The sequence below is a fragment of the Nycticebus coucang genome, chromosome X (assembly GCF_027406575.1).
Source record: "Nycticebus coucang isolate mNycCou1 chromosome X, mNycCou1.pri, whole genome shotgun sequence".
Lineage (NCBI taxonomy): Eukaryota > Metazoa > Chordata > Mammalia > Primates > Lorisidae > Nycticebus > Nycticebus coucang.
Window position 1 is genome coordinate 130,810,039 of NC_069804.1, and position 26,344 is coordinate 130,836,382.

Sequence of the window (26,344 nt, forward strand, 5' to 3'; positions counted from 1 at the left end):
CACCTGACGTTCCCTAGCAAAACTGATCAGTCTCTGTGTTCCCACAGAACTTTGTTCAGGCCTCTGTTATAACACTTAGCACACTGGATTATAATTACTAACTTTATATGTTTGTCTCCCTTTTGAAATTACCCTCCACAGTTTACCGAGCCACATCAAAGCAAACTAACAAAAACCAGTCTCACTGCTTTGTAGCAACTTTACTTGATCCTGATAGCTTTTTTTTCTTTCCATCTGCTTCTGTTAGCTTACTCTTGTCACCTTTCCTTGCTGCTAGAGTATTTGAGCTGATGATAAGAGTTGCCAGTGCTGATTGATAGTACAACGGGTAGTTTAAGGCCAATTGGAGTTAGACTGAGCCAGGGGACAGGTATCCTTATTAAGAAAGCAGATTAAGATGATGTTGATCTCTTGTTATAAGGGCTATAAGTGATTGAAGAAGCAAAATATGAATTAATGCTCATTACGGAACCATAGAGCTAGAAGAGATCCTTAGAAGTCAGCTAGTCCCACTCCTATCAGATACTTTAATCTCTTAAAATCTCCCAAGAAATGGGCATCTAGCTTCTATCTGAATATATCCATTGAACTGGAACTCACTACCAGCTAAGTAGCTCATTTCATTTTCAAACACCTCTGACCAATACTACCACAACTCCAGTTACCATACAGCTTTAGCAAGAAGTCAAAGATTGCCTGTATTTAGCACTTTATTCTTTATAGAAAGCCATTACTCTCTGAGTAATGTCTGAGTCTTTAGGACTTTAGGAATGGCAAAATAATACAGCTTTATAATTGACTCTCATCCACCTACCTGTAACAATTTTAAATGGCCCCTTATTATTGAATTCTTTGAAGGTACTGCCACCACAACTTCTCTCACAGCCTACATTATATTTTTGGAGTTGGGTGAGCCATAGCATCCCGAGATTCCAAGACAGAGCTGGCTCCTGATCTTTTAGTCAGTCTAACATTTATGACAAAGATTTGGAACTAGAGTTAGAACACAGGACTACTGACATTGCCTTGGACTATTACTGCAGTTTCCATAATAGAAAATATCCATGAAAGTATGTGAATTTATTTGTTTTAGTTTTGTGTTAAACACACAATTTCAAGGAACCCTGTAACAATCATTTTGTAATGGAAAGACTTGCTTTCAAGTTATCTGCCTTATGTCAAGCTTTTGGCGTATTATCGTAAAATAAAGAGGGCCCTTAGAACTGTTCAACCAAACTTCAGAAGTAACGGGATATTATTAAACTCAAAGTAAAACCTTCAGTTTATTCTTATTTTCTTCAAACATGCTTCTCTGCTAGTTATATTTCCTTTTATCTTAGGCTTTATTTTCAGATTAATATGAGGGTACAAACGATTAGGTTACAATGTTTATATTTGCTAGGTAAGATTCCTGTTTAGTTGTGACCCTCACTAGTTACATTTCCTAATAATTTTTATTTTTGTGTGTGTGCTGGACCCATCCTAAGTTATTTTACATAAAGTTACTTCATTTGATCTTTCTATCAACCATGTGAGGTTGAAGCTGTTTCACTTATATTACTCTTAGGGAAAACCAGGGCTTGGGAGGTTAAGTAATTTACTGAATAACAGGTAATATATGACAGCATTACCTGTTATTCAGTAAATTCAGTAACTGAACCTGATTCTTTCTAATTCTAGCCTCTATACCGGGGTCCTCAAACTGCGGCCTGCGGGCCACATGAGGCGGTGTGATTGTATTTGTTCCCATTTTGTTTTTTTACTTCAAAATAAGATATGTGCAGTGTGCATAGGAATTTGTTCATAGTTTTTTTTTTTTTTAAACTATAGTCTGGCCCTCCAATGGTCTGAGGGACAGTGAACTGGCCCCCTGTTTAAAAAGTTTGAGGACGCCTGCTCTATACTATACTGTTTCCCTGCAGTAACGTCCCTCTTTCCCCCGAGAAAGCTTCTTCTGAACATTTGTTTCACTTACTCACCTGGTATTCCCTGGTCTCAGCTCATAGAAAAAAAAAAAATCACTGTGTAATTTTCTCTTTATCTCTTCATTTCAGGACTCAATTTCTTAACTCATTTTTCCAAAATCTCCCTTACTCCTCCAGTCCATTAATTCTAGTCTCAACTGAACTTCTCCTGGGTTCCCTTCCTTCCTTCCTTCTTTTTCTTTTCTTTACTTTTTTCTTTTCCTTCCCTTCCCCTCCCTCTACCTCCCTCCCCTCCCCTCCCCTACTCTTCCCTTCCTTCCTTTCTCTTTCTCTTCTCTTTCATTTTTTGAGACAAAGTCTATGTCACCCTCGGTAGAGTGCTATGCTGTCACAGCTCACAGTAACTTCAAACTCTTGGGCTTAAGTGATTTTCTTTCCTCAGCCTCCCAAGCAGCTGAGACTACAGGCACCCGCCGCAACACCTTGTTGCAGTTGTCATTGTTGTTTTAGCAGGCCCGGGCCGGGTTCAAACCCGCCTGCTTCAGTGTATGTGGACGGTGCCCTAACCACTAAGCTACAGGTGCCGAGCCATTGGTTCCCTTTCTTTTTAGTATTCCAAGGTACTGCTTCCTTGGTGTTCTGAACGTCACAGTCCCATCAGAATTTACCCGGGACACACACTCCAAAGTTTTATAAAACATTTGCATTTAACATCAGTAAATTTATATGGCATGCTAGTTTAGCCCTGAGGTTCTAGTGAGGCACAACTGTCTGAAATCCACTGTGACTATTGGAGGGCTTGGGGAAGGGACTTTGGATAAAAGTCCCAAATCTGCTTTTTTCTACAACTGGTCAAAAGGAAGACAGCATTTTGTAGATAAGAAGTGAGTCTGGGGCGGCGCCTGTGGCTCAGTGAGTAGGGCGCTGGCCCCATATGCCGAGGGTGGCGGGTTCAAACCCAGCCCCGGCCAAACTGCAACCAAAAAATAGCCGGGCATTGTGGCGGGCGCCTGTAGTCCCAGCTGCTCGGGAGGCTGAGGCAGGAGAATCGCGTAAGCCCAAGCGTTAGAGGTTGCTGTGAGCTGTGTGACGCCACGGGACTCTACCCGAGGGCGGTACAGTGAGACTCTGTCTCTACAAAAAAAAAAAAAATAAAATAAAATAAAAAAAAATAAGAAGTGAGTCTGTTCAGGGTGGCGCCTGTGGCTCAAAGGAGTAGAGTCCGGCCCCATATGCCAGAGGTGGCGGGTTCAAATCCAGCCCTGGCCAAAAACTGCAAAAAAAAAAAAAAAAGTGTGTCTGTTCCTTAGAAATTATAATTAAGGAAACAAATTGCAAATTTCTGTGTAATTTAGATCAAATACATTGCCTTAATTTTCATTTATATAGTTTAAAGTTCCTTGGGACAATTTATAAAAAAAAACCAGTTATCATAAAACAGGAATATAAATGGAAGACTAATATCTATCTGGTTGACATCAGGAAGGAATTACATGTATGCGGTTATGGACGATGTCCACCTTACCATACTTAGATTTCTTACAATAGCAGAGTCTAAAAAACAATAGTTATCTGGATTGGGATCCAGGAACTGAGTATTTGAAAGGCAAGGAAAAAATTTTAAGTGTACTTTTTATTGTATACAAATATTTTATGGATTCATTGTCTTTTTGAATTTTGTGGTAAACAGTAAGGAAAACTTTAGAATCACAGGCATTGTTGACTATCTTCTGTTTTTTTTCCTGATGCATTTTTAAAAACTTTTCTTTGTCATAAACAAGCAATATATTTTTGGAAGCCTTTTATCAGGACAGGTATTTTTAAATTTGACAGTGAAAATCTCTTTAAAAGTGTTTACTCATATGTATCCTGTTAATTATAATAAAATTAATAGCGGCATTGGTTGGGACATTGTCCATGCCGCATGTTTTCTTTTGTTTTTTATTTCAGATTAATTTGGGGATACAAACAAATTCCATAGTTTGCATTTGTAAGGTTAAAGTCCAATTTGTAGGTGTGTCCCACACCCAGGTAGTGTGCCATATACTCATGCAATGTACCTGCTGGGTGGGAATTTCCCCTACCCCTTCCCCCTATTTCTCCTCTCCCCTGCTTGAATTTCATTGTGTTTTTCTCTCATGTGAAGGATTTCAAAGAATTTTTCCAGCATAAGAGGTTGTCATTTCACATATTCAAGTCCCCCATACCTGATCATGGCAATGTGACAAATTAATGATGCAGTGGAAGAGAAACCAGCAAATGGCTGTAAATGTTAACCCAGAAAATAGTAACCTTTTAGTCTTTGGGATGTCAGTGAAACTGCACAATGCACTTAAGTGTCATTTGTAGGCTGAAGTCATAGGCTGTAGAGGTAGGAGGAAAGGGTAATGGGGCATGGTAGAGCAGAAATTCTGCCCAACAGTTGAATGTCAGAATTGATTGCTGCTATCCTGTTTCTTGTCTAAGGTTTATCCCATTTTAAGTTTAGTCTAAGAAAACTTTCCAAAAAGAAAATTAAAAATTTTCAAAATAAACTAGTAAATGCTCATGGCTCTATACTTTCACATCGCTGATTTCTTCTGTTTTCCCTAGAACTTACCAGGAATTTCCCCAGACTCCCCAGGGTTACTGACGCTTCCTTCATAGGTTCATAACACAGAGCTGGTACCTCTGTTACAGCACTTGCTTGCCTTGCAGTATAGTTAGTTTCTTGCATGATTGTTTTCCCTATTTAGATTGGTAGTCCCTTAAGGACTTGGGCTAAATTTTTCACATCTTGCATTCCCTAAGTAGCTATGGGGGATTAGGCATAGATCAAAATAAATATTTGAATAAGAGAGTCATTTCCCTTAGTACACCGAAGTATTTGTTTTCTAGGTGGGTAAGGTAATTAAAGAAAGTGTTAGGAGCCACAGCCTATGCAAAGGAAGTAAGAAATGAAGATCAAAGTAGCTCTGAAAGTGTAAGTCATAGGAAAATAAAGTTAATTTGCAAAAGTGATTTTCTTCCATTTTTAGGAACTTCAGTATAACCTAAAGTGAGAAGCATTTGTATTTTGTTGTCTATTAATAGTTTTAAATTAAGGAAATTTTTACTCATTACTTGCTTTATAACTGTGTCAGTTGTTATTTAATAAAGGATGTTAGCACTCAACTCTTATAGGAGGATTTTGGTAGACAAAATACTTAGGTTAGATATTCTAGTTGTAGCTGTTAAGTATTACTATTATAAAAATGAAACAATTGACATGAAAGTTTAAAAGTGCCCCCCCAAAATAAAAAAAATAAAATGTGCTCCCATGGCAAAACCTATATATACTAATTCTACAAATGAGATGAATAAGAAATAAAAATAACCTGAAGAAAAGAAATGAAGATGCTATTTAATGTCCTATATTATTACTTGTAGCACAAAATTGCAACTTAAAAGCATTTATCAGAGAAGGTGCCATGAGACTGCTTATTAGAATTGTTTCATGAGACATTTTATTCATAGCAGCATTACTGCCCATACATTTACCCAAGTCTCCAATAAGAGAGAGATGGTCTTTTCTGTGAAGTTTCGTTTGTAGTTCCTGGTCCTACAAAGGATGATGGCTTTTTAGAAATGATCTTTCTGTGATGGCTGAATACTGTGGGGCAAGTGGATGATGGCTTTTTAGAAATGATCTTTCTGTAATGGCTGAATACTGTGGGAGGACCAACGTTTCAGGTGAACAATTCCAAGTCTAGCTTCTTATTGTGCCATTTATTGCTATCTAGTCAATTACATTTGATTCTTTCAATTGAAGAAACCACTTAGGCTGTGTTGACGCAGAAATGAAACTTGAATTCAGTAAACACAATAGTACTTCACCAAGCAAGAAGATTTGGGTTAGGGGTTTGGATATTTTGATGACAATATTTAGTAAGTTTTGAAGTCCTTTTGAGATGTAGCCTCTAAGGGCAATCATTAACTGTGCAATACTCCCAAATGGATCCTACCTAATTCTGAGCCTTAACTTTCCTTGTCATTTCCCCTATAATAAATACTACACAATGAGTGTGTAACAAGTAAACAGTTTGGAGGTTAAATGGAATGCTCAATATAATAAAGCTTGGTTAAAGTGAAGGGGGCTTTTGATATGCATTTGATAGGAATGTGTGAATTTCAACTGAACATCTGGGACCAAAAAGTTGTGACTGCAGGACATTTGAGGGGATAGTCAGGCCACTTCCAAGATGTGATTTTTTTCAGACTTGGAAATTTAAGTGCTATCAGATCTACTTAGCCCTTCAGTGGGAGAAAAATCTAAATCCAGCTGCAGCAAGGAGCAGTGACTGATTCAGAACTAATGAGCTCTGGCAAGTGTCTCCTAGCTAGTTTTCATTAATATGCTTAATATTGCCCTCTTTATATTCTGGGTTTAAAAAGAAAAGATGGTTTTTGTGGTTTATTGGTTGAATCTATACAGCTGAATCTCCCGTAAAAGGTCTTTTTTCATTGGCATTATGTTACTACAGATTTCAGTATTCTTGCTGTTCTGCTTATTTTCTTAATAAGGTAATTCAAACTTGGAATAGTTACTATAGTTTCAAAGCTTGATTGAAAGATGCATTCAGTATTTTCTCTAAATATGTAGCAATTATAACAACACAGCTGTAGTTAAAGATAGAATTTATTATAAATCCTGACAGTCTTGCTTCTCAATTATATCAGGCTGAAATAAGATTTATTCAGTTCAATTTCACATTTATTGAGTACTTAACTCGGATCATAGTACTGTAGTAGGCACTGTGAAGCTACAAAGATAAGCAATACATGATAAGTAACCTCAAGAAGCTTGTGGTCTTATAAGGGAGATGTGCATGTATAAAAAAAGAACTATAAAGAAGAATATAGTAAGTGATGCCTTAGATGTAGAAACAATTCTACTGGAAGTAGAAGAAAGTAGCACTGGTTGGATAGATTGGGGAATGTTTTGTAGAAGAACTGACATTTAAGCTGAACCTCTGTGGCAATATACAACTCAATTCCAATATTCAAAAGTGGGGATATGGAGAAAGTATGCATTGTGGATCCCAAAACCTTCCTGAGCTAAATATAATGAGATAGAGAAGTGTATGTTGTTTGGGAGAATTGTAAGTAATCCTTCATGGCTTGAGCTCTAGTGGAGATAGTGGGAGATAAAATGATTTATAGATTGAGGCTAAATTTGTTTTCTAAAGGCATTGAATTGCCATTGAAAGATTTTCAGCAGAGGAATAAGATCAACAGGGAAGACTCAGGGAAAGGATAGAGATTAGAGACAGAGAAGTTAGGAGGCTAATTTTAAAAATTAGCAAATGAAAGAAGCTACAGGCCTGAACTAGGTTAGTAGCTGGAGAGATGTCAAGAGTCTTACAACAGAGTCAAGGGAGTAATCAAACAAGATGAAAATATATGTGGGCAGTAAGGTAAAGAGTTGAAGATGGGTCCAAAGTTTCCTTCTTAGATTATAGGGAGGAGGATGATACCCTTAAAAGTAATAGGCAACAGAGGACGAGGAGCATAGTTGATGTATTGTTTCTAAGAGTTGTTTAATGTAAAATAACTTTTATTATAATATTTGATTATCATTTTTTCAAATTTGAGCATTGATTTTTTATTTTTTTTTAGAGACAGAGTCTTACTTTATTGCCCTCGGTAGAGTGCTGTGGCATCATAGCTCACAGCAACTTCCAGCTCTTGGGCTTAGGCATTCTCTTGCCTCAGCCTCCTGAGTAGCTGGGACTACAGGCGCCCACCACAATGCCCGGCTAAGCATTGATGATTTTTTAAATTAAGAATTTATTGGCCAGGCATGGTGGCTTAGGCCTGTAATCCTAACACTCTGGCGCCGAGGTGGGAAGACTGATTGAGTTCGGGAGTTCGAGACCAGCCTGAGCAAGAGCCAGACCATGTCTCTACTAAAAAGAAAAAAAAAACTAGCTGGGTGTAGTTGGTGGGTACCTATAGTCCCAGCTATTCAGGAGGCTGAGGCAAGAGAATTGCTCAAGCCCAAGAGTGTGAGGTTGCTGTGAGCTAGGACACCAAGGTACTCAACCCAAGGTGACATAGTGAGACTCTGTCTCAAAAAAAAAAAGAAAAGAAAAAGAATTCATTCAAAATTCTTTTCTTTCAGGATATAGTAGTGAGAGTAGAATATATTCTTTAATATATTGTTATATATTATATCTTATTACTTAATATATTATTTTAAAGCATGCTAAAGTAAATAGAAGGGAAAGACCCTTGATAACATTATTTTCTCTTAGCCCATGCCACAAAGCGAAGCTTAGAAAATAAAAGATCATTTTTATAGACTACCACCACTTGCTTAAAGCAACATTGATGTTCTACATTTGTTAAAGTACAGCTGAACCCTCAACGTTTTTCTTTCTAACCAAAAATACGTTTTGTGTATGAGAACTCTATAAAGAAATAATGTTTGTAAACATTGGACGGTTGTTATGGAATTTAAATATCTGTACTTATTACCTAAGAATGTCTGGGTTTAAAGGCTGAATTAAAATATATCCACGCTTCCTTAAAGGTAAACAGCACATCTGTTGATTTGTCTCATGCAATGGAAACTGACTGAATTTTAATTATGATAAAAGTCAGCATCTTCCCTGCCATGTATTTAGCAATACTTTTGGGTAATCTTTTCTCCTTTGAGGAACTTTCCAGATGTTTTGTGAATATGATTCCAATTTACAAGAGTTGTTTTTATATTGTAGCTGAGTGATGTTCTAACTATGAAACACTTAGACTGGTGTAATTCTATCCAAGGGGTTCTCTGCAATATGTGTAGGAGCACCCTGTGACACCTTGGCTTGACTTGCTTAGACTCTCTCAGCTGCCGTGGAGAAGGGGGAGGGAGTCCTGGAGGCAAAGAGTAAAGCCTTCTTTGCAGTAATTTGCATTAACAAAGAAAATAACATTTCCAGCTATCTGCTGGCATCATTAAATTTTGAGCAACATTCATATGGTACAGTGAAAATGAATAGCTAGTATCACAGAATGATTTTGAATGTTCCTTAGATACAAACATTGCATCCCTGAAATTCAGTGCAAATGACAGGTTTGACAAAGTATCCATTGTCAAAAAATTCTTCTAATAGCAGGTTGTAAACATTTATTTTAATGCTGACATATTGTACTAGTTTAGTATTGAGTACTGGAACAACTCTAGACAAGCATCCAAATTATTTTATGACTACATTCATTTCTTAATATTTATTTAGAAAATTAGTTAGCCACTGCTTAATTTTATCCAGGTATGGATTATGACTTTTATAATTCTCCATAGAAAAACATTTCCAAACTGGAACAACTCTGAGCTGCCTCCTTATGCCTCAGCAGTTGGTTTGTGCCCTGTGTTTGCTATCTTAAATATTTGCCCAAGCCAAGCATAATTTAAAAAGCAGAATTCTCATTTAAAGAGTCACAAGCTTATGGTGTCTAGTTGTAGATGTTTTTTTTTGACTGTGGCCCTTCTTGTTTCTGTGGATTAATTCTGATGATACAGAGAAGACATTGACAACCCAGTACATTAAGGAGACTTACGTTTTAAAAAGGGGAGAATTTTTTTTGCGACTCTCTTGCCCAAAACTATTTTGGAGATTTTTTTTTCCTATAAAATTTACTGGTAAGTGTTTCACTTTTGTTGGAACATTGACCTATGATTATTTTATGCAGTATTCTTGCATAGGCCTTTAGTGTCCCAAATTTTCTTAAGCAAACACATTTGGTGGTTCTGGTATTTTCAAGGTTTCTATAGAAACCAGAAATCTTGGAGCCAGTTTTGATCGTATTACTCTGATTTACAATTCTGTATACGAAAGGGAAGGGTCTTATCACCTCAAACAAGCAAAATTAGTAGAGTACCCATAGTGTGTTAGTTCTGTATGTCCTTTGCATAAAGGAAACCTGTACAGAAGCTTACAATTTAATTAGAATGGTCAGACTCTCTTTGTGACAAGGTAACTAAGACTCCAGGGCAGTGAGCCAGCCATGCTTGCGGAGGGAGTGGTTGTGGAGAGTTGGAAAACTGCCCTGCGCTAGTGAAGTGAGATCCAGTATGGATGTGTGAGGAGTAACAACCTCGAGGAATGCTTCCTTTGGACAGTGATGCTACTTTGTTGGGTTTGCATTTGATATTTATTTCACAATGCCTTCTATTTAGTGCTTCACTTATAAGTTTCCAAAGGATTTTATTTGTTGCTTTGGCTTTGTATTACATTTGTTTTTGTATGTAGGTCTATAACCTCAGGGACATAAGCCATTTCCCCCCCTTTCCCTTAATTTATAGCTAGATGTACCCCCAGGGTGTTTGTAACTTTCTTAGGTGGGACAGTAAGCAAGTAATCAAACTCAGTCAAAAGACTTGAGCTGTATTTCTGATTCAGTTATTAGTGTCCTACTCTAAGACTTATACTTAGAGGTCTTTGAGTGTGACGAAGCCCGTAGGCGAGCACCTAGCAACACCGAAGTGGGAGTAAAAGCTCTCAAATTTACAATAATTGCAGGAAGTCCAGTGCAATCAATAAAGAATGAAATGTTTAGTTTTAAAATAGTTTTGCTTGTTTTGGTGACACTGATAACTCAAAATAGGCTAACAGAGTGTTACCAAGAAATCCTCCGATGACCTGCTTTTTAACATACTACACAAAAAATTGTAATTACAGTGTTACAGTACCTATAGATGGTTAGGTCTAAAGTCCTGACAATAATTTGTTCTTTTTTTTTGTAGAGACAGAGTCTCACTGTACCGCCCTCGGTAGAGTGCCGTGGCGTCACACGGCTCACAGCAACCTCTAACTCCTGGGCTTACGCGATTCTCTTGCCTCAGCCTCCCGAGCAGCTGGGACTACAGGCGCCCGCCACAAGGCCCGGCTATTTTTTTTTTGTTGCAATTTGGCCGGGGCTGGGTTTGAACCCGCCACCCTCGGCATATGGGGCCGGCGCCCTACTCACTGAGCCACAGGCGCCGCCCAATAATTTGTTCTTTTTAAGCAAGTCCTGTACTTCCCTTACAACCGTAATTACAACATTGATTTGTTTAGCAGACATTTCTTTTCCAGACTTGCTGAGGGAAACCTTCAGCTTAGGTCTGTTTGAATTAGCACAAATTTTGAAATAGTAGAACTCAAATTAATGAGTTTTTATTCTGTTATGAAGAGTTTGTTTTCCGTCATTGATAATTATTTCCAGGAAAGTTAAGTCTACAGAAAATATCCTCTCAGATTCCTTAATGTTGTTTACCAAAGTCTAAGAAAGTGGCTTTTAGTTACATGGGGCGGGGGAGATGGCAGTGGCAAAGGAAAATGAGGTGCTATAACCTGGTCCCTCAGATTTGTGGAGCAGGCTCTGAGCAGCATTCTAAACCAATATTATTCCTTGTAAAAGGCAAACCAGACCTGGGAATTTTAAAGTCTAATGTGATTGAGAGAATGTGTGCTGCTGCATATTAATACTTTAACCCTATCAGCCTGGTAAGTTGTAAGAACCTCTTAATTGACAAATATCCCAGCAGCCCCACCAAACGTGCACCATTCCCACCCATCTTCCCTGGTGTCAGCCCTTTCCCCGCTTCTCATTGCTCCAGAGGGTTCATTTCCAGTAAGTCCCCTTTTCCCCATTGAATGTTTACTAAACTGAAATTCCACAGAGAACAGGAAGAGTGGGCACAGGGTTATTTTAAAGGGTTTTTAATTTGCGAACTAATGTCTGATTTCCTCTAGGCCCATGTTCATTTAAAGAGACTGTTATCCTTCTTTTTTCTATGCCTGCCCTTGATGTCTTATGATTCATCTCGCTCATAAGACATTACTTTATAAGAAGGTATGAAAAGCATAAAAATAGACTAATAATATGGGTTCCTATGTGTTTCATACTACAACAAAACATGATTAATAATTGCCCCACAGACATAAGAAGCCATTGAGCTCCTTCAGGATGCAAAGCATCTGTGTTTCATTTGAGGGTGGGGAGTTGAGGTAGGGAGAGGCCGGTGAGATCAAAGCAACTCTTAACACTATCATGGAAGTAGATTTTTATCTCTTTGTAGCAGTCTGTGAGTTTTAGAAAGAAAAGTTTCCAAACTGTACTGTGACTGCACATTAATCTAACTAAAGGCCAAACGGATCAATTGCTGCCTTTACATGAACAACACTTAATAAGTATAAACAGGGGAAGACACACTTTAATGGAACAGTTTTTAAGATGAGGAATGAAAGGACATTTAGAAGGTAAATGTCCACCAGAAAGTTTAACTGGCAGGGCCATTTAATGTTCATTATACTGCCAATAAATGTTTATTAAATATAAGTCTACCTTCCTATATATTCTTTCATTCATTCATAAAATATTTACTGACCAGCTACAGTATGCTACACACTGGGTATATAGTGGTGAGCAAAAATGAGCACAGTTACCATCCTTATTGAGCTTATAATCTAATAAAGTTTATAACATATGAGTTGCACACATGGGTATACATAGTCAAAAAGTTAGTTTTAAATTTGGGTTTCTTTCTGTAGGATTTTGCTTAGCCTGATAGATTTTCTACAGATAGGCTATCCATAAAAGTTAAGAAGTGGGTTTAGATGCTGTTCTCTCTCTCTCTCTTTTTTATTTCCAAAATGTGACTTAATTTATGAGATTTATACTTACCAGTAGGTGCTTTAAGTAGCTCGTATAAATGCTAGTCATGTTACTGCAGTATAGTAAAACTTTCAGGAAGCAAAGTGTTCTACAAAACTGACATTGAGCATAGTATGCCCTTGGATGTATATGTCTGCGTGGCACATTGTAAGCACTCAATACATACTTGCTGAAACAATTCATGTTCATAGATAATCCCTTACATCAGTAATCATTAGGACTATCACTTATCAATGGCAAGATTTGCTGCTATGGGAGACAGAGCTATTGTCATATGACTGTAATTTAAATTGCGTGGCTTTTATCCATTGCATTTTTTCCATCCTCAAGTGATGCTTTTTCCTTTCAGTATCTATTGTGGTTTTCCTAATACATACTATAGTACAGAATCAGCAATCGCCATTATTTCAGAAGCACATTGTGAAGCTTTTCCAACATATTTTATCATTCTACGTGCTTGTCTCATGGAAACAAAATCAACATAGGGCCTCTTCAATGGGAGAATTAAGTCATTTTTAATGACAATAGGACAGAAAAGTACATACTTAAAATTTTACTTTAAAAATTAGGTTTCCTAACATACGATCAAACGAGAGATGAAGAGTTAAAATGCCCTTTTCTGTTTTATCGGGCTAATTTTAAACATATTTTTCTAAAGGAGTACAGTCAAATCTGTTCCAGGTTAAAAGGTTGCAGAGTAGATTGAAGGACAGGAACGTTAGTAGAACATCAAGAACCACATATTTCTCCTGTACAGAATCTACATTGTGCTACTTACTTGAAAATGAATGTTGAGATTATCTTGCCCTGACCAGCTTATAGTTGACATATTTATACACATATCACCAGAACATACAGTGGCTTTTACAATAGGGACAGATTCTCTAGCTGGTAGAGTTTGATAAAAGGGAATTAAATACCCTGTTTTAAAAATGCATAACTTTTTCTCACAAACGATTCTTTTTGTACCTCAGCAGCTAAGAAAAAATGATGGGACAGAATAGATGGACTGCAAGGTAAAAAGAGCAAGGGAAAAACAAAATGAGAAGAGAGAGACAGAAGCACCCGTACTAGGAGTGTGTAAAAGGTGGGGAGAGGCCCTACGAGGAGTGTGCAATGAAGGAGGCAAGTGCAAAGGAAGGCAAGAGTTAAGACCGCATTCTCTGCACACACAGGTTGGTGCTTCACTACTCCCCCACCCTTACCTGCTCAGTTTCTAGGTTCTGCTTGGCTTCAGCATGCTGACAAGTGCCAGCTGCCTGACAATGTTGAGTTATGCTGGGCAACTCACTGTTTTATTGTCCTAGCTATTCCTTGATGCCCTAGGCATCGTTATTCTCTTTGCTTCTTAAACATCCACTCCGTCCATTAGGACAGAAACAGTCAACAAATACATAAGAGAATAATTCAAGAATTAATGAACAGGGGGCCAAGGGGAGTCAGGAGATGTAGCATATAGTCCCAAGTCGACTATGAGACTGGTGTGAACTAGATGATCTCTAAGCACTTTGAGCTCTGACTTTTGGTTGACCCTATGACTATAGGGAACCCTGTTCTTGGAATATCGATTATAGCTTATATGTGGTATAAGCCTTGTCTATTTCATGCAGCTGTTAAGAGGTTCAGCTAAGATAAAAGATGTGAAGACACTTTGGAAACTACGAAGAATCATATAAAGCTAAGATGATTTGAATGGTTTGATGGAGACTTTCCCCCAAATATATAGTTATAAAAATTAAAATAGTTCCATTTAAATGAATGTGAGGCCAACTATAGAGTCTTTAAAAAAAGATATGTAGTTATACTTACTCTGGAGAAATAATGCCATTTAACAGTACACGGATCAAGGAATTGATTTAATAAACATTGCTTGATATTCTTTTGCTAAGTAGCTAGGTTGTGGGGTGAGTCACTCTGCTTTTCTTCTCGATCCCCCCTGTGCTTATCAAGGTTATCTAAAAACCCTATAAAGAAACAGCCAGTGGATCATGTTCTTTCCCCTGCCATCATCACCCATCTACTCCCGAAGGCTGAAATAGAACATTAAAACCTGTACAGAAGGGAATGGGTCATCCTGACCGAATGGCAGAGTGTCAGAACACGAGGCTGCATTGCACACTGGCTTGTCAGACTTGGCCTTGTGCAGCACGAGTAGCAGTGGGCATAGTTGCTGTATGTCTTTGTAGTTGCCTCTCTTCTCCATTCATGTCCTTCTTGTGACATTTTACTGTCCTTTCTTCCTTACCTTACTAAAGTAGAAAGAGGAAAACATCCAGAAGGTGAGGGAGGGGAAGAAGAGAAAGGAAAATAAAGATGGAAAACATTGCAGTGAGGTAGTGGGGAGACGGGCTCCTCTCTGTCTCTTCCTTCGTATGGCAGAGTTGATAAGTGTACTTTGTACTTCATCTTTAAGTTTGACCTCACTCTTTCCTTATTTATCTTTAGCCCCCATTAAGTGCCATTTGAGAAAATTATAGGCAGGCTACATAATAATAACCAACATGCTACCTCTCAGCAGACTGGTACTAGCAATACTTTTAGAAAGGACAGTAAACCAGTAGGTAAGACCAAACCAGCCTAACATGGCACATAAGTTACAGTGACAGCATATGTTTTGCAGTTTATGGAGTTCAGTTTATAGATTTGATTACCATGGAACGAAGGAAGGAAAAAATTGCATGACTTGTAGTGAGTATGAGAGAGCTTATTCATTCAGATTGGAAAAGCAAAGTTAAAAATCAGAAACAGGCCCACCAGCCTAGCTATGTCCAAAACTAGTACTTTGGTAACGCCATTATGACTTCCAGAAGATTAAATTTCGAATTGTGGAAAGGCTTCAGAATAAGGGAAGGCTTGGTATCCCACTAATAAGGCTTATTAAATTTAGATAAAACAGATGTTTTTCAGTGGCAGCAGTTCTGAATCACCAAGATCAAAATGGAGATAGAAGAGAACAAAAACAAGCTAATATGTTATCTGGAAAGGTACCATTTTTCTTAGTTTCAGAACCTGCTCATACTTATACCTAAAGCTTTCAGTTAAACTCTGTGAAAGAACACATTAATTGGGGGGGAATTCCTTAATTAAATATGTACTCCTTTATGTTGATTTGCTAACATTCTGGAAGTGGTACCAAGAAAAGAGAATGGGCTTTGGAGGCAAGAGGTCCTAGCTTCAAATGTCAGCTCTTTGACCTGTCTTTATGACCTTTGGCAAATCGCTTAATCTCACTGAACATCACTGAGCTTTGGTGTCCTCTGCTACAAAATGGGATTGTTTTGAGGACCAAACAATATAATGCATGTATGGCACCTGGCTCACAGAAGGTGCTCAACAGATATTGGCTCTTTGGCATTTAAAGCTGCTTTTGTTCATAGTGTCATGTCCAAGTATCGTAGGACCAAGCTTATAGACTAGAGCTTTATTAGGAGCTTTAGATTAGCGTCTCCAAAGAGAAATGCACCTGGAATTTCTTCTCATTTGGGGGGTAAGAAGAAAATATTAGAAATCCTATTTATGAACGTTTTATCTAAAATATAAGACAGTATTTAAACTCCACTAATAGTTAACATATGGATTGACCCTGATGCTCTTGTTTGGTCCATATTGGAGGGTCTCTTGTCACACACTGTAAATGAGGGGTCCCGAGGGAAGCATGAAATCCATGATTTGGTGGGAGTGGATAGTGGCACATATCTTCTTTTGTTTCCTTTCTGCATGTTGCATGGCATATTTCACTTTACATATGCCTGGTAAAGTAGATTCCTGGTCTTAGTTACAGGTGGAGGATCGCAAATCTGAAAATTTGAAATCTGAAATGCTCCAAAATCTGGAACATTTTGAGTACCAACATGACACTCAAGGGAAATGGTCATTGAACATTTCAGATTTTGGATTTGGGGGTTTGGGATACTCAACTAATATAATGCTAACATTCCAAAATCCAAAATTCAAAATGCTCTGGTCCCAAGCATTTTGGATAAAGGCTATTCAGTCTATATTATCTTTAACCTGTGCTTTCTTTGTAGGAATCTTCTTAAGGTGTTTGACAATTGTGTGTAGGTTAGCTATAGTTAGATAAACTAACCTACAAAGAATGGCTTAAGATTTCTGCAAAAGAAAAATGGGTTGATAATAATAGTAATAATGCAGACACAAGGCAAAGACAAAACTACAAGTTACCTCATAACTTAGCTGCCCAAGTAATAAAGTGAAAATGAAGATAATGTAATTAGACCTGGCAAGATGTCAGCCACAGAACAAGAAAGAAATGATCAAGAATGTTATTTGATTTATACCCACTGTTTTTAATAGCAAAGATTACTCTAAGTGCATATTATGCTTTGATATATTTTCTAGTAATAATAGTACATGTATATACTTTATACATTGGGGATGTGTGCCTAGCCTTCTACTGATAAGAATGTTCAATCAAAATATGTTGGAGTCCACTCTCTGGTTTTGAAGAGGAAAGCATTGCTTCCTATGGAGTCTCTCATCTCTCATTCTGTGTTTGCTTCTTAGAGAATTTTTTTTCTTGGTTATTTTTTTTCTCTAATGATTTTGCTGTCACTTAACTAGTAGGATAGAGAATGATATATCTAAATCCATTGAAGACAAATTGAACATGATACAGGGAACTTCATTTTCTTTTTCTTTTTTTTTTTGAGACAGAGTTTCACTCTATCACTCTGGGTAGAGATAATTTTATGGTTGGGGGTCACCACAACATGAGGAACTGTATTAAAGGGTCGTAGCATTAGGAAGGTTGAGAACCACTGGTGTAGATCTTCCCATAGCATAGCTTAGTTCTGTGGCTCCTTCTTTTCACCAGAGCCATGATGCGGGGGCAGCCCTGTGGGCATAAACTTATCAGATATTCTGATGATCAATAAAAGTTCTGTGATAGCTACTACTTATTGAGCATCTAGTGTATGCAAGGCACTTAATGCAGTTATTATTATTGTATGTAATTGTTATAGTAGCTCTATGAAGTAGGTACTACTATTATCTTCATCTTAAGATGAAGAAATGTCCAAATCTCATACAGTTAGAAAGCAGTGGATACAGGATCCAAATGCAAGTATGTCTGACTCCAGAACCCAAACATCTGGCCATTCTATTTTCCGTGTTTTATAGAACTGTGAAGGAGTGCTCATGTATTAATGATGACTTCAATTTTGTATTTTTTAGGAGCTGTATTTATTGGCAGTACGTCACAAGGAATTGTTGTTATACCTTGGAGGCATGCTTTTAGTGGCCCTGGGGAAATAATATTCAGGGTTGTAGACCAGGTTTCTAAATTCCCATTCAGTCTAAAAGGTAGCTCATTCAGTTTTACATTATGTCCTAACTCAGAGAACGCAAGGATGTGATCCCTAGAAATTGAGATCCTATGTGTCAGTCTTTTGAAGGTAGAAACAATCTCACATTTTCAAATTTCCCAAGATTATATATTTTTGTGGTCACATCATAATCTGTTTACCAAACCTACACGTTTTTTCTTGCCAAGACCCTGAGACTACTGTTCTTATAGTGTATCGCAATGAATGACCCAAAGTCATATTGAGTCTTAGAGATGAACCAGAGCTATAAAAAGAAAATTAAATTATGTTCATTTTGTTCAGAAAAAAAACAAGCAGAAAGTGGTTTCTAGTAGTTCATTTCTAAAATCAGGATAGAATAAATTCAGAAACTCTGCACAGAAAGCATTATGTGGACATTTCGTGGAAGGAAATGGGAAATACTTGCTGTATACACAAACATTTAGCCATCTGTTTCTTTATGTATCTTTTCTTTTCCAGTTTTAGTTCTGTTCCACTAAATCAAATTCAGAACTAATTCTCTTAATTTAGAGGGGAGGAATTTGTGGCCCAGGAGGTTGATTTTGATAATACTGCTGGTCCTCACAGATTGCAACCCAAAGGGTATTTTTCCCTCCAGGTGGGCAGTTAGGACGATCTCATAGAGAGTAGAAGCTTTTAAGAATTCACAATGAGAGCATTTTGGAAACTTCATCAGAGGCAGTAGGCGAAAACACTCTAAAACCTAAGAGATTCTCATAGGATAGTAGCCAAATAACATATAGCAAAACCTACTCAGCCTGACACCCTTTATCTCCTTCTCCCTCTTACCCTTCCATTCTCCCTTCTTTGCTTTCTCTGTTTCTTTGTATGTGTCTATTTGAACTCTTTTAAGGTATCCCCCTGTTTTATACCATTTTTGCCTCCCACTTCTTTTTTCCCTCTCTTCCTCTCCATTTTTATTTCTTTGTATATATTCCTATTTTCATTCTCGTTTCCACCTTTCTATCCCTCTTCCTTGAAGTCCATCCCTTTCTTTCCTCTACTCCCCATGGTTAAACCATCATGTCATGCTAAATATATATTAAAATCAATGAAGAGTAATGTTAACTGAGCAGCAAGTAGGTTGCATTTATTACTTTAAAGGGAAAAACATTAAGTTTAATCCCAGTTAAGTAACCCTGTACATATAATTTACAATTTAAAATTTTCTTTTGAGTCACAGCTCTCATGAAAATAAAGTTCCCTTCCCTCTTCCTTAGCCATAATTATGTCTTCTATCATTCCTCTCTGCCGAGGGTTTGATAAATAGTCACATTTTTTATATTTTGTTCTTTTGTCCATTATTTCTTGAATTTGGGGTACTTTAAAATTTCTACTTAATGAGAACAAGGGGCTATGGCTAATTTTTCATATGTGGGTTTAGGATTCTAATATGCTGAGTTTCCAGGGTTCAAATATGGCACATGTACGTTCTGTTCCAGAAGCTCTAACAGGGAATGACAGGATAAGGAATTTCCTGATGGTTGAACTCTCTTATGAAGAAACTGATTTTCATTTTAGATTAATAAATGCTTGATTTGCTTCTCTTTGCTTATCCAAATAAGGATTTTTAATTTTGGTTTTAATTACTTCCTTGTCCTGAAAAAATGATGGCATGCAATATGAAGCCCCCTCTCAGTTTGGTAACTTTCCACTGGTTAACCAATAAAGGTGATCAATATTTTAGAAAGGTGAATGGCTAAACAGATTCACTTCAGTCATTCCTGTTGCATGCTATATTGTTTATCATGAGCCTTGTAATCTATCTAAGGTTTTGCCTCTTTTTCAGATGTATCTTTTTTCTTTTTGTCATAGTTGCCTGGTGCTGTCACAAACCGTTTGATTCCTTGATAGCTAAACTCTTAATTTCTTTACTTAAAATGTTTCATTTTCATTAAAGTACTATTTAACATTAGACATTCACTTTGACAGATGTTAATGCTGCTTCTCAATTAGGTAAAGTCTTTTCTTGGGACAGTGCTGATTTGGATCGAACATATTTGAATTTGGTATGTGAACTAAAGTATGGTTTAAACTTTGCCCATCCATCATATGGGTGATGTTGCAACTGACTAGTTTTATACATAAGTGCTTTTTTTTTTTTCCCTCCTAGCAACATTTGAAGATTAGAAAATGGCTATGCTAGCAAAGAGAAATTCATGTGAATTTACTATAAGATCTCTTGTCAGTCCCTTAGACTGCCTAGAATTTAAATTGTCAGACACACCTTTGGTATAAAATGCTTTCCATGGACAATATTAATATTTTATTTTATTTATTTATTTTTTATTGTTAAATCATAGCTGAGTACATTAGTGCAATCAAGGAGTACAATGTGCTGGTTTCATATACAATCTGAAATATTCTCGTCAAACTGTTCAACGTGTGAACAGCCTTCATGGCATTTAATATTTTAAAATCCTTTTTACTCCTGCAGATTTCCAATAGACAGGAAATCTAGCTCTACCCTTTGGCTACTAACGAATACTATTGAATTATTGTTTATCATCTGGAGGCAGAGGCAGTGCACATATGAAATCAGAATAGCCAAATAAGGCAGACATTTAATTTTAAAATTAAAAAATAATCCATCCGTATGTGACAACTGAAGTGTGGATATTAGAAAGAATTTTGGACTTGAGTCAGAAAATCTGGGTTATATCCCCACATCTGTCACTAACTTAACTGGGCCGCTTTGAGCAAGTCACTTCCTGACTCTGGTCTTCAGTATTTTCTCTAAAGGCACAGCTTCACCATTGCAGATTCTATATACTATAGAGAACTTGGTTGGGAAAAGTGGAATCCGCTTATTTATCAGCTATCCATACCAGCCTGGCTGCTCTGAGGTCAGTCTCCAGCTGCATTTTCATCATTTTATAATCCCTTAAATCCTGGCTAGGCTTTCATTGCTAGTTTGTTTCCCTAGGAATTTGCATTTAGAGACATTGAGGACTTCCTACCTTAGGAATTTTTCTATGCTTATGAGTTTCCTGTGTTACCTAGAGTTGGATGAAAAATGCAATAATCAAAAGACTTGTTTGAGTGTTCTGCAATATCAGACTATTTCCATCTTGACTCACATACCTTTGCTATTTCAAAGCTTTGAAGTCAATACGTTTAAATCTTAGCATGGTGAGGCACCGATGTCATTTTCTCCTATTAACTGTGCTAACATTTCCCCATGTACTCCTTGTTCTAAATGATCTTTTTTTTTTTTTTTTTTTAAAGCCTAGAATGATTGAACAACAAGGCTCCATATCACAAGAAAAAATTGCTAGCCAGATCCTCAGTTACATTTTAGGTATTTGAAAATTTCATTGATTTCAAATAGTTTGAATTGTACTAAGCTAAAATTTACCTTTATTTCAGTCTGCTAGGAAATTAAGTAAACAAAATACTTGCCTCAGTGTAAAGAAAAACTAACGTATAATGCATGATTTCAGCATGTGTAATTTTTTTAACAAAAAAATCTAGAGCTAGATTCAAAAAGTACTTAATTAAAGGAGGCCTACCACTATCATCAAAAGGGCAGACATTAAGAAACACTGGTAAGGATGTGAGAAATTAGAACCCTCTTATATTGCTGGTGGGAATGTAGAAATGTGCAGCCATTCTAAGAAGCAGTTTGTTGATTCCTCAAAAACTTAAAGATAGGATGGGTGTAGTAGTCTACACCTGTAATTAGAGGACTCTGGGAGGCTGAGGCGGGTGGATTTGCTTGAGCTCAGGAGTTCGAGGTTGGCCTGAGCAAGAGTGAGACCCCATCTTTACTAAAAATAGAAAAACTAGCTGGGCATTGTGGTGGGCACCTATAGTCCCAGCTACTCTGGAGGCTGAGGCAAGAGGATTGCTTGAGCCCAGGAGTTTGAGGTTGCTGTGACCTATGATACCATGGCACTCTACTCAGGGCAACAGAGTAAGACTCTGTCTCAAAAACAAAACAAAACAATAAAACCTTAAGGACAGAATTACCTTTAAGACCTACCAGTTCTACTTCTGGGTATCTACACAACAGAAATGAAAACATATGTCCACATTAAAATTTATGTGTGAATGTTCATAGCAGTGTTATTTGTAATAGCCAAAAAATAGAAACAGTCCAAATACATCCATGAATAGGTTAAAAAAAAGTTAAAAAAAAGTAATGTATCTATACAATGAAATATTATTAGGCAATAAAAAGGATGAAGTACTGATCCATTCTATAACATGGATGAAACCTCAAAAACATTATGATAAGTGAAAAAAAAAACAGACATGAAATATATGATTTCTCTTAAATGAAATGTCCAGAATAGGCAAAATCGTAGAAACAAAAAGTAGATCATTATTTGCCAGGAGCTGGGAGGTGGGGGGATTTTACAATGAATGCTAATGGATATGGGTTTTCCCCTTGGGATGAAGAAAATGTTCTAATATTGAATAACAGTTGCACAACTTTGTGAATATACTAAAAACCCACTGAATTGTATACTTTAAAAGAGTGAATTTTGTGTTATGTGAATTATATCTCAGTTAAACTGTTATAGATAAAAAACATTAGCAACTATATTATTATAACTATTATGCCAGGGGCTGAGAAAAGTGAGAATGAAGAGTTAGCATTTAATGAGTTTTAATTTGGGAAGATGAGAAAGTTCTGGAGATGGATGGTGGTGATGGATGCACTATAATGTAAATACAGGTATACTTAATCCTATGAGACTATATGCTTTAGGTGGTGCCTGTGGCTCAAGGAGTAGGGCGCCAGCCCCATATACCAGAGGTGGCGGGTTCAAACCCGGCCCTGGCCAAAAACTGCAAAAAAAAAGACTATATACTTTAGAATAGTTAAAATAGTGAATTTCATGTTTTGTATATTAAACAATTAACAACTTCATAACCTAAAATAAAACATTACATTTTATATTATTCTAACAAATAAGACCTTTCCCCCTCTTTTTCTTCTTTTTAATGGGAAAACCAAGAGTGTGATTGGCCTTTTGCTTTTTATGCATGGCATTCGTTTGGTCTATGTTTTAGAACTTGTGTTGTGTGTGTGTGTTTGGGGGAGTTGTATAAACACATGTGTCTTTATCTTGGCTTTGAATTAGAACTCAAAAGTATTTTTTAAAACTTTATTTCCGGTAGGAAAATAAAAGAAGCCAAACCATAGGAAATGTATGCTGTTAAATTATAAAATAATGAAATGCTGCTCTCAGAGTATGAGTTATCACAGATTTCCTGATTTTCTTAGTTAATTCCGGCTTCTTTAATGGGAAAAAGTCATACTTTATAATTACATAATATTTCTATATCTTCCTATAAGCATTTTCCATTGTATAGCAAGATAGAATGAACACCAAAATGCATTGCAGATACTCACAAATATAGCAGATGAGTTTTAGAATGCAAATGAATTGATGGGAAAATGAAAAAAAGAAAATTCAGCAGTGAGAAAGTCACTGAAAAAGGAAATAAATTCTTTCCAAAGACCACAGAACTTTGCTATAACTGAAGCAGTTTGTAGGGTCTGAGTTTGTAACCTCTAACGATTGATCTCTGAAAACATTTTCTAACCCTGCTTGCTATCTAGGACATTTGAAGATGGATGGTGTGAATGCCAGTAGTACTATTTTTCTTTTTGTTTTTTTTTGAGACAGAGCCTCAAGCTGTCACCCTGGGTAGAGTGCCGTGGCATCACAGCTCACAGCAACCTCCAACTCCTGGGCTCAAGCGATTCTCCTGCCTCTGCCTCCCAAGTAGCTGGGACTACAGGCACCTGCCGCAACACCCGGCTATTTTTTGGTTGCAGCTGTCATTGTTGTTTAGTGGGCCCCGAGCTGGATTCGAACCCGCCAGCTCAGGTGTATGTAGCTGGTGCCTTAGCCGCTTGAGCCACAGGCGCCGGGCCAGTAGTACTACTGTTAATATGGTGGGCAGTCAGAAGTGTTTGTTTTTCTTGCTCAGGAAGTGGTGTTTTTTTTTTTTTTTATTAAATCATAACTGTATACATTAATGCAATTATGGGTACAATGTGCTGGTTTTATACATAATTCAAAATACTTTCGTCAAGCTGGTTAACATAGCCTTTACCTCATTTTTTTAGTTATTGTGTTAAGACATTTATACTCTGCACTTAGTAGATTTAACATGTATCCTTGTAAAATGCACCATAGATGTGTTCCCACCAATTACCCTCCATCCACCAATCCTTCCTCCTCCCCTTCATCTTGGGCTATAGTTGGGTTATAGCTTTCAATATGAAGCAACACCAAAAATACATTACTGGGCTCTGATCAAACTAAAAAGCTTCTGTACAGCCAAGAACACAGTATGTAAAGCAAGCAGGCAGCCCTCAGAATGGGAGAAGATATTTGCAGGTTATATCTCTGACAAAGGTTTAATAACCAGAATCCACAGAGAACTCAAACGTATTAGCAAGAAAAGAACAAGTAATCCCATGTCGGTGTGGGCAAGGGACTTGAATAGGAAGTGGTTTTTTTAAGTATAAGGAACATACAGTGTGTGTGTGTGTGTGAGTGTGAGAGAGAGAGAGAGGAGAGAGTGTGTGTGTGTGTTCTGTCCTGTTGCAGGAAGAAATATGGTCTGAAAGAGAGAGAGAGAGTGTGTTCTGTCCTGTTGCAGGAAGAAATATGGTCTTCCAACATTTTACAGTGGGGTTTTTCTAGAGTTAGGCACTGTGATATACTACACTTGATTACAGGATCCAAACAGAGTTGATGTACTCAGAAATCCGTTGATGTGATTAATGGTCCCCTAGATTAGCCTATTTCCTGTAGTTTTGCAATCTTTGAGTCATATCTTGAAGTATCCTTTATAGGGGGCCTGAAATCCTTATATTTTTAGTCTATAATTTGCATGATTATTTTCATTTTCTTTTTTTTTTGCTTGAACAAAAGAAATTTTGATTTTCTCTGAACTCTTTGAGCACTGTTCTATGATGACTGGCCAACTTAGTATAAGTTTCCCCCCATACACAAAATATGATAATACACATACATAATTTATTTATTTTTACTGCCACTACCACTAGATCCACAATCTTCCCCCTAGTTTCCACTAATCTGGTTTTTATTCTCCTCAAAAGCAAAATCAAATACTCTCTGATTTTATAAGTTTACAGGGAAAGACCCTGAGGAATGGCTGTATAGGAAGGAAATATAATTGATCATTCACTCTCTACAATTGAACTGCTCACAAGATTGGTTAGCAAACACAATCTATTAAATGGAAATGGTGACTTCTAAAATCTTTGGGGCTTTGAATACATTTGAAGATTATTGGCACCTCTGACATCTTACTGACTCTTTTTGAACCTCTTACCTTTTTCAAATGATGGTCTGCATTTGAAATTAGGAACTTTCATATCCTGTGATTGCTTTAATATTTGCTTTGTTTTCAACAGTGCCCTTAAAGATAGCCGTTTCCCCCCAATGACAAGGGATGAGCTGCCACGACTTTTCTGCTCAGTGTCTCTGCTCACTAACTTTGAAGATGTCTGTGATTATTTGGACTGGGAGGTAAGACTACAGAAAATTTTTAAAGAAAAATAAAGGTAACTCCTGAGTAGATGTTAAAGATTAGGTCCATAAATAACTTTTTCAACCAATTCTCTATTTCAGTGGAGGTCAAGAGTAACACAGATAAATAAACCTCACAGTTGAACAATGGATATGAATGAAGGAGTTTTTTAAAGGACAATATGCCATGTGCTATTTTGATCCCAAAACTGAATTTGGTTTTCATTTTTTATCCTACTACCATACAAGAGAACCTCATAAAAGCTGTTATTATAATAATAAGTAGTAGGAAGGACTGACTGGAATTTATTACTCTTCTTATTTCCATTCCAGTATGTTCTAATATAACTGCCACCAAGTGATTAGGTGGTCAAAGGATAAAGCTCAGAAAAAGAGGCAAGAGTGAATTAGGATAATATACCATTTGGGAGGAATCAGCTGATGATAATAACAGGGTGTTGGTTATCTAGAGTTGAATAATGCTAATTCATTCTTGGCATCCTTAATGCACACACTTAAACACACTAACAAATAATATTAAGGTTTTATTTAGGGTAGCTGCATGCATTGCCATTATCAGAGCCAATTATATCCATCAGACTTTTATTCTTCTTTAGTTTGGGGGGCTGGTTTGTTAATGAAGTTCAGCGGTTCTCACTGTGATTTGCTTTGATGGTTTGGAGGAGACAGTTGAGTGTAGGTCTATGGGTCTTTGAAATTTTACACACAAAAGTGCCCATATTACTGAATGTCTACTGTATTCCATGCACTGTGCTACATGTACAAAAGGGTAAGATTTGGTCCCCAACATAAAGCACCTTATAGTCTAGTAGCAGAGGGAAAATGTATATATAAAGTATGAAGAAACAAATGCTATGAGAAT

General features: G+C 37.1%; 1 protein-coding gene across 3 annotated transcripts in view; it reads left to right on the forward strand.

Moving 5' to 3' along the window:
- The window catches only part of AMMECR1 (AMMECR nuclear protein 1), a 121,577-nt gene that overhangs the window by 73,346 nt on the left and 21,887 nt on the right, over positions 1–26,344 (forward strand). For all 3 annotated transcript variants that reach the window (XM_053580045.1, XM_053580043.1, XM_053580044.1), the window contains one exon: positions 25,347–25,461. In XM_053580045.1, coding sequence (XP_053436020.1) covers positions 25,347–25,461 — 115 coding nt within the window. The remainder of the gene's footprint in view (positions 1–25,346; positions 25,462–26,344) is intronic.